Genomic DNA, 14,421 nt, shown 5'->3' with positions numbered 1-14,421 from the left:
TGCTTATCAAATACTGCCTTTGCAAAGGGTAATAAAATAATATATTTAGTAAATATTTTATTTTTCAATGCTGACAATGTGAAGGAAAAAAATATGAATGCACGAAGGTACATGTAACCTCTTGAAATTTTCATTCCGTTTGCAAATACTACGGTTGCTATGGAAATACCAAAGTTGATGTGAAGAAGCGAGAAAAAAAGAGAATCTCACAAAGCTTTTAACCTAAAAGGTTTCAAATCTCTCTGTGTGTATAGAGTGCCATCCATTTATGTGATACACTGCTGTTGATAAATATAATTAAAAAAAAATGTTGGATGGGCTTGGAACCTGACAAAGAATAGCAGAGCCACAGTTTTAATGAGATATGCAAATTGCTCTTAGGAGATTTACAATGCTAATTCAGGTTCAGCACATCATGCACTAATTGTAATGAAATGCATTCAGAACACCTACGAGTGGATAAAAATATCAGCCGTTAAATGTGAATCTCATTTTTAACTCCTTTCGACTACAAGCTTCATTAAGGATTTCTATTGAACATCACTGAGCAAGGATTTGTTTCAAAGTCTATCGTGTATTATGCTGGTGATTATTTAGAGGTGTTATGGCTATCCCTCTCCCCTCCCGCTAACAATGTAAGCATCATTGTCTACACATTTTGCTTCTGCACCTTGAAACATTCTGAAATGGATACTTGAATGTTTTACAAATGGCCTGAATCTCTCCTGGACCTTATCTAGTGCAGTGGAGAGAAGTTTAGGTATTGCAGTCTAGCCTCTGACACCAGAGCCATCTATGTCTGGGTGTCGAGGATGGCAGCTATGTGCAATATTCTGAGTTCTCTCTGTGCTGCAAATGTCCCGTTTCTGCAGGACATTTGGAGAGAGACTCGTTTCAGTATGTGTAAATCTTTCCCAGACTGAAGGAGAGAACATGAGCAGAATGGTTTATATAAACAAATAAGAACTCAATGATTTGGTGGGAACTAACTTGGCACTAGTCTGTCAGACCCTCCCTCCCATGTCTTATTTGACAGATTCTTGGAGATCTCCCTTTGGTTTAATTCAGAGAGATGGGAAAGGAAAATTCAAAGCTCAAAGAAATCAATAACTGCACTCTTATAAAAGATAAGGCTGCTGCCACAATTGCACATTAGTCTGCCCCTAATTGGCAGCTGACTTAGATTGTTGACCTTTAATTGACTGCCTGTTTACTGACGAATAACAAAAGAGATGTTTACCTATTGCAGCCTAAAATCAACACATAGTTGTTGTCCTATTTATAAGCACCCCGTGTTAGCAAGAGCACTTGATGGATAGAGCGTTTCAGAGGTTAAAACCATCTACCAAATACACTGATGCTTTTGGAGAGTGTAATCCTTAAACCTTAGTCACAGCAGCATTCATCATTTCAGCTGGATTCATCAAAACTGTTACTTCACAATTCATCAACACACAAGAGCTGTTTTACGTTTTTCCCCCTCTTCAGCACAGCCTGTTATTATGACTCATGCATTACATTGTGTGAGACCTGGCTTTGATTCAATTCAACAATCAAAGGACTTCTTCCTAAATTACTTTTTCAGACTCCCTTTGGTATGTCTTGTCTTGAAACATTTGTTAAAAAGTGCACATATACAGCTTCAGATTTCCACTGAAAAAGAACTTGGCCACCACATGTATTGAAGAAACAGAAAATCACAGAACACACATTAACATATATATGTATTGGAGATTATTATTCAAATGTATATCTAAGCTATATGACTCCATATTCACCTAAGCAGGAACTACATTAGAACATTTTGTAAAGAATCAAAATGTCAAATCACCAGGTACTGAGCTAGTAAACTAACTAATGGATTTATCTTTATTACAAAATAAGCCTGCAGGTTTAATATGAAAGAAAAATGCATACGTAAGGAATTTTTTCAAAACATTTTCAGAAAAATAAATTACAAGCTGTGGATTTCCTACTGCGCAGTAGATCCACACAAGTCTTTATTTATTCTTTGAGAGTTTGCTAGTCATAATTATGCAGACCGAACGGACTTCCTAGGTAGGCCCTGACATGAAAATCCAGAATTGTCTAGACATCAACCAAATTATCTTTTGCCTCTGTAAACATAATCACCCTTATTTCCGTCTGTTGCCAACTTCCATTACTATTACTTAAAATATGCTATGAAATGTTATATGACCTTTATATGCTTGATTTTGAAATTGTACATTTGTAATTGTTAATCTCAACCTAAATATTCCCTACAGCCTAAGAGAGCTGAACACCATCACCGCCATATTTGGGCAACAAGCTGATCGGTTGAGTGGGGCCCATCTTGTACTATACGTCAACAAATGTATAAACATCATAATAATGCTATGATAATTGAGGGAATAAGGGTTGTGAAGTAATTAATTTCAATTCATTTGAATACATTTGTTAATCCAGTTACAGTATCTATAGAAATTAATTGTTACTGTGTATCAAAAAAGTCTGGGATCAGCAGAATCAAAAGAGATGTGCATAAAGTCCAGGGATTTCCTTCTAAATGTCCCTATGTTTTTAAACATTTTTATACATCAATCAGAGCTGGCAAACTAAGCACCTCAATAGTGCCTGAGAAAGTCAGTTTAAATGTATGTTAATAAATATATTTTAGTTTGACATTTGGGATGTTTGCGGTTTTATGCATTTGTATTAGTGGGACATACAGTTCATTCCATAAATATTTGGACGGTGACACAATTGTCATCATTTTGGCTCTGTACGCCACCACAATAGATTTGAAAAGAAACAATCAAGAAGTGTTTTAAGTGTTGACTACATCCAAAATGGGTGAATTGTACGTAATATTGCAGGTGCTGCAGTACTGAAACTTCGTACATTAACCTGAATCCTTTCTGGTACTATTAGACTACTTGGACAGTCATAAGCTTCAGAGTGCAATAGTGAAGATGTTCTCTACCAAACAAACTCTTTGCAATCTGCCCTTTCCAATTCTATATTAACATCACCCACTGAGTGCCAGTGTAAAAACAGTAAACCACTTTGCAGTGTTTACAGGCCCACTCTATACACACTTAACTGTCTCTAAAAGGACAGCCATTTCTGGTGGAGATGAGTATAGTAAACATTTTTCAATCCAGAAATGCCATACTGAACATGTCATGCAACTAAAAGTAAAACAAAGAGTACCATGGGAGTAATTCCTAAATTAACTCACAACCGTAGCATGCAGCGTGGGACACGTTCTGTGACAGAGTGATGGACTGACCTATTGAAATAAAGCCTTTTCCATAGACTCTCTTAGCTAGATACCTGTAAGGCATTCATACTTGGCTCTGTTCATAAGAGTTCTGCCTAATGTATCCCACTTGATTCAAATATTATGCAAGCTGCATAAGCTAAAGTCATTGTAGATTATATATGTGAGTGAGTTTGTGTGTGTATATATATATATATATATATATATATATATATATAATTTAAATGGAAATACATATCTGGCATACTTTGAATGTACCCAGTCCTTGACAAAGCGTGTGTGGGGTGGCTAAATTACTTTGGAATTAGTACAGTAAGTCATTATTCACTTCATTTAAAAAAAAATTAGAGTTTAGAGCATGAAAGCAGCAAATCAATATCATATCATATTTCACTCAATGTGAGCCCTCTGCAGACTACATTCAAACTGCCAGGGCAGGCTCTGCAGGTTGCCTTACCTCCCAATGAGCAGGAACTCCCCCGCCACCCCCAGCCGGCGCATGGCCATGAGCAGCCCCCGGACGGTCATGCCCTCGCAGAAGCAGACCACCACCCGGGCCTTGGGCAGCCTCTCCCGGAGCTTGCGCAGCAGCCTGTCGAAGTGCTTTTCCCCGGCATTGCTGTAGATCTTGTCAGAAAGAGCGATGCAGAGACCTTCCTGCGCCGCCAGTTCCTTGAAGGCCTCCATTCCGCTCTCGCCATAGTTTCCTGGGTTTTTTCATACAGGCAGACAAGAAAGTGACAGTTACAGTTAAAAATTAATTTGTATCGCTGTGTTGACCTTTTCTTCACCCTTAGGAACCAAGTGTTATATATATATGCAGTGATTTTATATATATATATATATATGCACCAATGGGCTAAAAGAACGCGACCGAAAAACCGCAGCATGGCTTGCAAAGTGTCTGTGGAGACTGAATACGCCTATTGATTAGTGTCAGTGAAATCCACACTGTAGCCAGATAGAAAAGGACATCTGAATTGACTGTCTTCAAAAAACCCATGTTGGAAAATGCCAATGATGTAACTCTTTGAAGATGCGCGTCATTGTGAATATAGCAGGTAACCATACATACATAAAAAAATGCTTGTTCACATTATCGTCCAAATTAAATTGCTATGTAGTTATGTAGTACTCGAAAGTATTCACACCCTTCATTTGTAAAAATACTATTCACAAATTAATTTAAATTAATAAATATGGTTAATTAACATTGAATATTTTTCATTTATATATTTTCACAGGTTTTTAAAAATACATATCGATTCAACCTAAAGAAAACTAAAGATTCCAGTTGATTTAATTAAGAGAGGGGGGTATGACCTGTTGATTGCCACCCCATGAACATCAACACAGAAAGACACTCAAAGTCAGAGGCAGTTGATGCTGGGGATTATTAGGGATTATGTCCTAATATTTCTGTACCCCGAAAGCCCTTCAACTTGACTCAGACTTGCATTACATGAATGCAAACCACACCAAAATGCAACCTAATTGCATGCTGAAACTGCCTACTGGCTCATTCCTTAAGTGACACACGCTGTAAATCATTCAGTCTGACACCACAGAAAACCTTTTTTCCCCTCTCTCTTCTGTTCTGACTGTCTATCTAGTCTGTTCACTAATTGTATCATTATCTGCAACATTCTCAAGCACCCCTCTCACCTTTAATTGCCTTCTTTTTTGGCAGTAATGTGACTTGCAGCTCTAGTAACTGGCCAACAATTTATGAAGGTTAGTGAGAAATATCAATCACATTTCCCGAGGGGTGCAGGGGCTCATTGTGCAGAGGATCTGTACCTGTCAGGGGTCTGGGTCTGGGTATAATATTAACCTCCACATTCTAGTTAAATCTGTAGCCGGCTATTTACATGCCAAGTTTAACAACTGGTGAGTGTAAGGTGAAATTCCTGAGAGAGGCCATAATAGCAGCAGCTGTACAGATGCCACTGTTACCATAGTCATAAAATATGCATCTTTAACAATAATGTAAATGTTTTCATAAACTGTGATTCACATTATCGAGTACCACATCTTTGGTCATGAAAACTTAACTTTCCTAAATCTGCTGTTCTCGGGTGCACTGTGGCACGGGTGAAAACAAATCTACAGTTAAATATACAGTTTATTGAATCCATCTTGTAAGTCATTAAAACACAGTGTCAATATTTTTGAGAAAATAAAATCTTTAAACATATTGTATACACGTTACCAGGGTGGAATAGGTTTGTCCGTAATCAGTTTTCTTGATTGAAACGCCTGACTATAAATCCTTTGAGTTCTGTTAATCTATTCACTTGATTAATTCAATTAGAATGTTCATAGAGTTGCTATTGGCAACAAGTGACTGTTAGTGGCCAGCTAGCAGGTAATCATATAGGAAAGTGGAGTAATGTGTTGCCTTTCATTTGGCATATTTCTAAAGATCCAATCAAACCAAATAGTATTATACACAGTTTAACAAGATCAGCCAGTCCTACTAATCAGCTTCACTTGCCTGCATGTTGCAAAGCACCAATTCATCAACTTAACAAGCAGCTGTCTTCTTTATCATCTTGATACACAACATCATTTGACAAGATGACAGCAGGTGTTTTTTTTTTTTTTCTACTCACCAGGAGTCTCTTAAAGCTCTTCAGACTGAAATCCCTACTATATAAAACCCAAGGTACATTTAAACTCAAAACCTGACCTGGGCATATGAGGCTGTCAGGGTGTCAAGTCAGGCAAATTTCAATCAACACCTGACAATCCATTCAGGCAAATAAAATCTTTATAAGGAATAAATCGCAGAAGTCAGTACCAAGTTATGCTATTCCCTCTATGCCTTTGTCTATGAACTTTATCATCTTTTTTGCCTAACATTTTCATTCGAGGTTAGAATTGGCAGTCCCCCTATCAAAAACTCCACCCCTACACCCATGACAACTGCCAACAACTGTTATTTGGCTATCGCACATGCATATGCTTTATACATGTATCCATTTAAACTAAATCATGTTAGCCAATCGTGTATTGTAGGCATTTGGGAGTTATATATAATGGCATTCAGTCTCTTGCCTGTATGTCATTGCCTCTGCATGACACTAGGGTTCAGCCACTGTTTTTCTTCCCTTTGATTCTAATCACATTGTATCACTTTTTTCATAATCTGCTGTGTTATGGTAATACCTGGCATGCCTGTCTAATCATGCAGTTGCTCTGTTTGTAAATAATGGTTTATGACAACAGCTGTTTCCACTGTCAGACACTCTGTTGTGAAATGGCTGATAAACTCTAATGCCTTAGAGGACACTAACAAACGTGATGTACCTTTAACTGCGGTACCTGTCTGAGAAGCACACACTTACATACCTTTAATGACTGCTGTTACATCTTTACCTATGTGCCACTGGCAGGCACCGCAACAAATCTCATCACATATCAGACACATGTACTTATCTCAGCATGATGCTGTAGTCTGTGTAATTTAATGATTAGATCAATAAAATAGGTGGGTTGTTTTGCTGGTGCAAAGCAGACAATATAGAGAAAACAATGGAACATTTGAACAATATCATTCAATTTTTCAAAGCCATGTCAATCCCCAGTGAAGTCAGCATGTGGGTGAATGGTTTGGATTTCAAGCCTGCAATATCCCTAAACACACAACCACTTTATTAGTTTTTAAAGGAAGAAAAACACATTATAATCAAATACTGTAGCCGGTTTTCTGACCTCAACCCTGTTGGAATTTTATAAAATGATCTTGACAGTGGAAGTATATCAGCAAGCATGCAATTACAGATGTTTGGGATTCAGTGAGCTAAAATAGATGGAGGTACACAGCGAAAGGTGGTTGACTGCATGCCAAGTGTATGTTAAGCTGGAATTGTTAACTAGGGGGGCAACAGTTGACAGGAAAATGCTAGCAAACCAAACTGCTGCATTACCTTTTGAAAAGGTCCATCAAAGGGATACTTTGGATCAGAAGTAACTGTAAACTGTCTATATGGTTCTGACTGGAATGATGATGTTGGGTTGTGATGGAAGGGTACAAGCATAGGGCTTCAATCATTATTGCTTGTGAAATGACTTTCCATGTTTGTTATGCAGTGTTGCAATTTTTTTAGATCTAGATTTGTGAGCTGGTAAGATTGTATAAATTGCTGTGATATTGTCTGCCAAATTCTCAGTATATGTGTGCATGTACCTGAAGATGCAAAATTATTTACTTTCACTCGCTCTGACACAAATTTAGCACTATCAAATACAGTACTCTTTAATACATAATTTAAAAAATATGCAGAAATGGCATGTATGTAATTAATCGTGCTGAATTAATTTAGTTTTGGCCTGCATAGATAGGCAAATAACTTGAAAATGGACTTTCCCGACCATTTTTCAAATAAACAAATGAGCCTCAAGATAAATATTCTGGAAAAATACATTATATATATATATATATATATATATATATATATATATATATATAATATTAATAAACATGATATATTATAAATATAACTTAAAAGACATATTCATCAGCAATCCAATTTGATCCCCAAAGCTGATTCTCAAGCTTCAAATGCAATGAGGTTGAAATGTGTTGTGGAGCAAGAGAAAGTTATTCACCTCCCAGTTTATTTGGGGTCAGATGTTACAAAAATGTCCAGCAGTGGCTCTCAAGGGGCCCTTACAGTAATGTACTTAATTTGTGGCATAAGCATAAGTCCTTATTGCCTTGTTTGAATTCAACATATGTCACAGTCATAAAGTGTGTCTGGGAGTCCCAGTAGCAGTGCTATGATAACCTGGAGTGGATGGGGTCTGATATGCCAGATGATTTTTGTCTCAGTATGTAACCACAACCCCTGTGTCCAGCCTGATATCTGCAGTGCTCTACAAACAGGTTGTTTTTGTTCATTGCAAGACCCCATAGCTTCTGAAGTTTTAAAAAGAGCCCAATTCCATGCTTAGGGAATAAGTCATTCAGCATCAACCCCAAAATATAGCAGGTTACAGGAGAGTTCAAAACACAGACCTGTGTAAAATATGCCCTGATTTTGCTTATGTTAAGAGATAACCTTTATCCAATTAGACACAAGTAGGATGATACTGGGGTAGGGGGAGGGCTTTCACCAGTGTAATACTATTTTCATAATTTTGTTTTCCAAAAGAGGCTTCAAGACATTCACATTTCAGTCCATTAACAACCAACACATCCCTGTTTTGAGTTAATTTGTGATGTCACAAAAATTCTTAACAACACTCCATGCCACTGTGTTTGCAGGCTGATCCATTGTCTAATCAGCCTCATGGAGTTTCAAGCTTCACTTCAAGCTTTTTGTCATAGATGCATCACTCTGAATATTTTACTGTTTTTGTCTCCTAGGTAATGACCTTTTTTCACCACCAACTCTGTGCTTAGACAGAAAACAATAGAGCCTAGATTGCTCTGAAAACACAAAAGCGCCCTATTCCAAAAAGCACTGTGCTGTTGTTTATTTCCATGACACATGGCCCATTTGCCTATGTTGTTCCAATGCCAAGGATCTACCAGGCTGTTGTATTGGGGAGTAAGTGGCACAACATATTTCTAGTGTACAGACCATATTATCTCCTTCAGATAATAGACTGGGATTCGTATATAATAGACTTTTACTATATTCACTCTAGCAGATGACAATACTTAAAATGAAATATCACAGATTTTCATAAACACTCATATCAGCACTACACTGTAAATAATTTAGTGTCACACAATTATAGCTGATTGAAGCATAACAAGCTATTTAAAAAGATTATAATTAAATGTCATTAATTCCCTGATACTGGCTATGCGTTGCATTTGATGATTTTGATGGTGGGAGGAGTATTTAATTAAGCAGTAACTCCTTGCAGGATGTCCTAACCCCAGGAGCTTTGAAATTGTGGATTGGAAGTGTTAAAAAATAGTTTTTAGGAGCGGGAACTTTTTATTCAGTGCTTTCAAACAGGGATATCTTAATGAACCATCAACAACACATACATGAGGGTTTGCCTGTTATGGAGGTGTATAGTTTTATTAAGATTAATAATCCTCACAATGTGTGGCTCTGGAGCAAAAGGACATCCTCTGTCATGTCACATTTCATTCCTCACTCCCTAGTTACTTTTTCTTTCGTTCTAAAGAAATTACACAAAAATAAATAAAAACCATGAGAATATATAAGTATACATGCATGTGCAAGCACGTTGACTGTAATCATTAGCCTTGTATTCAACAGCTTTGATATGCAAAGCACTCTAAGCACAAAGAAACTCAAGTGAGGTTATTTTCTGTATGCAGTTGCAATATCTATTTAGCTTCCTGCAACACCTGCTACACATTAGTTAGTGTATCATACATACTGCTCCATTATCACCCTGCTATCTCTGAATCTATCAACCTTAAAATGACAACACTAGAAATGTGCATATTTTCCAGAAATACCTTTCTTATGCTCAGAACAAATTAATGTTGTATATAGGAATGCATGAGGAAGTGTAATGCCCTTTTGCCTTTTGCATCTGAATACGTCAATAATTATTTGCAAACACGTTGCCATTTGTTTTTTTTAGTAAAGGAATCTTGCTGTTGTATCTATAACTAAACGATACAACAATGTAAGAATTTCATGACAAGACATTTTGAAAATATTATATTGTATTCAATGTTTTTTAATTGATCATTAAGGTCAGAATAGATGTAAAGGATTGATTGATGTGTTCGCCCAGTAGTTTCTTTTTTATATTTTTCGTCCAGACGATTGTTGAATATGTGTCCACATACGCATTACATTAGTGACAAGAACAATACATACATTTGGTTACATCGTAAAAATAAACGTGTTTAGCAAACACAGAATCAATATGTTTGCTTTAAAAAATATAATTCAAAAATTGCATTAAGAACATGTTAACAATACAATTAGATCACGGAATGAACAGTAACATACAATTAATGCAACTATTGTTGTAAGCTGTTTTTAAGAAGAAAAAATATACCATAAAATCCGAGATATCTGACAAACCACCCGAAACCACACAAGTTACTTTTCAAATTGCCATCATTGCCATAAATTGGAGTTGTATGTTAAAATCTGCAAATGATTCTCAATAAGACCAAACGCAGAGTGAAGCTCGCTTTTCAGGTTGGTAATCTAGGATCAGAGAACATGAATAACCTTTTGACCTAGGTATAATTTACAGCACTTCCCGTGAGACTTCTGGGCTATAAGTGGAATTCTCTACTGAATGAATGTGTCCACCGCACTGACCTTAGCACAGCTTACCAGGGGGGAAAAGTATCGAAATAGCACCGCTTGGTGGAGGAACAGAGAGGAACATCGAGAAGTGCCCTGGTCTGAGCTTGGGATCTCTTGTTGGCAAGAAACACATATGTAATCATGTATTTAATGTAAACTTACCCTCCGTATGAACAGCAGAAACATAGGTCCAGTTGTAGCGTTTCACAATGTCCAGAAGGGCCCTAGCTTGAAGGGTGTCGGAGGGCACGACTCTTAGGAAATACTTGAAGAGCGTTTTGTCGCTCAGGTCAATACTGGTTGCAGAGTAGGCGATCTGAGGGATGTTGAACAACTGTAGTAAGTTTTGTACTTGTATAGCCACCGAGCTGGAACCGGGCCCAATAACCCCAGCGATGGGTTTCTTGGTCCCTGGCGGTAGAGTTGAAGGTGTCCCATCAATGCACCATTTGGAGCCGTCTTTATCGTCCCTTATAGAAATGAGCGAATCCCTTATGAACTCTATGCTTTGTTCCAGAGCCACAGAGGAGTACCAGCAGGAGTCCCTGATCTCGCAGCCCAGGGTGATGTTGGGGAGCAGAGTGGGGTCCGAGTTGATCCTGTCCAGCGTGTGGAACATGGCTTCCACTCTTTGGATGCCGTACTGTTCCCGGACTTCCCCACATTTTCTCTCCGGGACATTTTCGGCAGGGGGCTGGTGGTGGACAGAAAAAAGGGCACCGATGATTACATCCCCGTCCATTCTGGCAACAGAGCGGGATGAACCCATCGAAACCACAGACCTCTCATAGATGCTGTTAGGAAGAACGAGTGTTTCGAAGAATATCATCGGGATAAACAAAACTCCGATTACATGCATTTTGATGCGTGCCATCATCCAAGTCATGTCAGCGGTTCCAGCGGTACGATCATATCCCTTTATGTCAGTAGACTAGGAGTCTTGGGTGTTTTTCAATAAATCCAAGTTTGATAAAGCAACCAAGATTACCAAACATCGTTTCTTGCCTTGTCCCAGAATACCTGCTAGGAAGAAAATGATAAACAGTCGATATTGTATAGGGAGAAACAACACAGATTCATGTAAATGTCTATTGTTAAAAATAAACCCACTACAGGCTATATCATTTTTAGATTACGTTGCCATGCTTTTTTAGTGAAGTTGCTTTATATTCTCCTTATTAACAGGACAGACATATTACTATACATCTAAATACTACACGACGCAAAGCTAAACACACCTTGACACCTATGTCCTTATTGGATAAGTGGATCAAATGCAACTATGGAGAGATTCCCGTTGTTATAGCGACACGAGTTCTGAACATCTGAACTAGAACTAATATTGTAAACTGAAATTAAAAAGATACATCACACCTATTGGGAAATAACTATACACTAAAATATACCACTATAAGTATCTATAGTATGGAAGTTGTTTATCAGATTACATGCACGAAATTATAGATCTGCAAACATTAATAATAATAAAACAACTACAATTAAAACGGTATTGCATACAAAAATACAGTATAAATTACTTACCATTATTTCCCACTTCAAACAGTATCTGTGCACAAGTTTGTTTTATTTTTAATTGAAGATAGCAAAATGTACCCCTTCGCCCAGTTGAACCATTGTGTCTAGTGCTGGCGAGTTGTGTTTCAGCACTCTGGACAGCGCAACGCCTGCTCAGTGTAAAACATGATTCCTGTTTTCGTCGTGTGACAGTAACGCCTTTTGGAAATGATATGTACAACAGAAAAACGCATTTGTTCCTCAGAGGTATATCTTTAATGCTGGTGTGAAATTGAAAGTATGGTAACAGTGACTCGCTGAGCCTGCCATTGCAATGTAATCGCACACACGCACATACTATCATGCTGAAAGCTTTATGTCAAGGTAAATCCTTCGTGCAAAAACACCCATTTGGATGTGTTAAGAAAAAGCATGCTACTGCTGTGGAATGTATAGGAGGAGCGGCTCAGAAGCAAGCAGTGCAAATAACGGAGTATGCATATCTTAAAATATTTTCTCAGGTGCTACTATTCACAACAAGTAAACCTCGAATTTTTAGGACATGTAAAGTCTCAAGTTGATTTAAAATCTTGCAAGAATCACAGGTCCTTACAAGTGTGCCCTGCAGTTAAATCAGGACTGTTTCATTTTCGTTGAAATTTGTGTTTTCTTTGATTCTACGTGCATGATGTTACAATTAATGGACCTTGGTTCGTCTTGTCTGATGAGTGATCACACTCAGGAAAAAAAAAAAAAAAACGTAAGACAATTTGAGGACCAGTCTCCCTTCCATTCACATATCTTACCCTACATGTCAAGTTCACGAATAAATCCCCAAAAAGCACGTACACAGGACAACTTTAAATGCATTCTATATAAAATTTGGCCATACCTGAATCCGTGAAAAACGTGTGTCTCTTCCTCGTCTTGCTTCTGAACCATGCAGTCCTTGGCTGTGATACTTGAGTTTGTACAGCTCCAGCAGCATGATTTGTTTTCACATGAACGCAAGTGCCCCCTATCTTTGTCAGGAGTTCACTACAGCAGGAAACCGGGTCACTTAAACTGCAGTGCTCGCCCGTGACAAAGAGGAAGGACATATAAATGAATAAATAAATATATAAATATGTGATAGCATATTTGTCAAAAGCAATTCCAGTATTTTTAAACGAGCAACGTGATATCTACCTAACTGTCATGCTTATTCTAGTGTCACACATAGCACTGACAAAATCATATTGGTCACCATTAACTGTCACATGTTTTTTTTTTTAACTAAGAATTTGCAATTAAAACAAAATATAACTTTTAGTACGAATACAACATGATATTTTAGGACTTCCGTTTAAACTCTCTGCAACTTAATGTCCACAAGCCATAGTATCTTGAAGATATTTCACTAAAGGCATATAGCTCAGTAATTTGAGCAGAATAAGACTTTATATGACTGCAAAGCTTATATAATGCTCCTCTACCAGATAACAGTTCTTAGAGATGCAAACTTTCAACTACATTTAAAGATTAATCAATTCCACATACAGCCAATATTACAGTGGCCATCAAGGGCTACAGGGATTGTGTTATTGCATTTTCAACACTCTCTAGAATTTGAATGAAGCACTTGTACTACCCTGTCTCATTTATCAATTACAAGATTACTATGTGAAGATTTATTCAAAGGATATAAAGTAAAGACATGAGGCTAACATGGGTAAAATAGCATTAAACATGGACAACTGTGGACTGGTCGAAGATGCTTGGTCAGAATAAAGCAAGTAAGAACCTCATGAATACAGCTTGCAGTTACAGTATAATTAAAATTAAGAATGTGCTTCCCTAGTATTTAATAACACAGTCTGTGTCTTGGTCTCTGTCTCAGCGTTTACAGTCTTCATCTCTGTAATGGTCTCCAGGTTATCATCTTGACTACATCTCTGCCACCCAGTAACCTGTGGGTGTTTTCCCTAAAGGATCTTACTCAAGCTGATGGAAGTCGCATTAAATGTTATATTGTCTTTCCCCAATAATACAAGTATAATTTCTGTAATTGGTTACCATCTAATGCATAACCTCACTATTCAACCTATCAGGAATTAATTGTACTGTTCGGTGGTCACTGTATATTTGGAGTACTAATGTTAGTTACCTGTCAATTTAGATCCCACCTATACAGTGGCTCTCAAAAGTATTCACCCCCCCTTGGACTTTTCCACATATCATTGGGTTACAACATGAAATCAAAATGGATTTAATCATGAGTTTTTTCCACTGATCAACACAGAAAATGTCCATAATGTCAAAGTGAATTTTTTTGGCTTTGACTGGGCCACTCCAGGACATTGACCTTTTTGTTTTTAAGCCACTCCAGTGTGG

General features: G+C 37.5%; 1 protein-coding gene across 1 annotated transcript in view; it reads right to left on the bottom strand.

The window, feature by feature from the left end:
• LOC136758954 (metabotropic glutamate receptor 1) overlaps positions 1-13,002 on the bottom strand; it is a 63,027-nt gene extending 50,025 nt beyond the window's left edge. The window contains exons 1-3 of the mRNA XM_066713728.1: positions 12,941-13,002; positions 10,696-11,556; positions 3,723-3,972 (exon numbers count right to left, since the gene is read on the bottom strand). Of these exons, the coding sequence (XP_066569825.1) occupies positions 3,723-3,972; positions 10,696-11,419 (974 nt within the window). The 5' untranslated portion in view covers positions 11,420-11,556; positions 12,941-13,002. The remainder of the gene's footprint in view (positions 1-3,722; positions 3,973-10,695; positions 11,557-12,940) is intronic.
• Between the last annotated feature and the right edge of the window lie 1,419 nt (positions 13,003-14,421).

This window comes from Amia ocellicauda, chromosome 1, assembly GCF_036373705.1.
Source record: "Amia ocellicauda isolate fAmiCal2 chromosome 1, fAmiCal2.hap1, whole genome shotgun sequence".
In the NCBI taxonomy this organism is placed as follows: domain Eukaryota; kingdom Metazoa; phylum Chordata; class Actinopteri; order Amiiformes; family Amiidae; genus Amia; species Amia ocellicauda.
The sequence above is the reverse complement of the archived record's forward strand: the minus strand, read 5'-3'. Positions and strand labels throughout refer to the sequence as shown.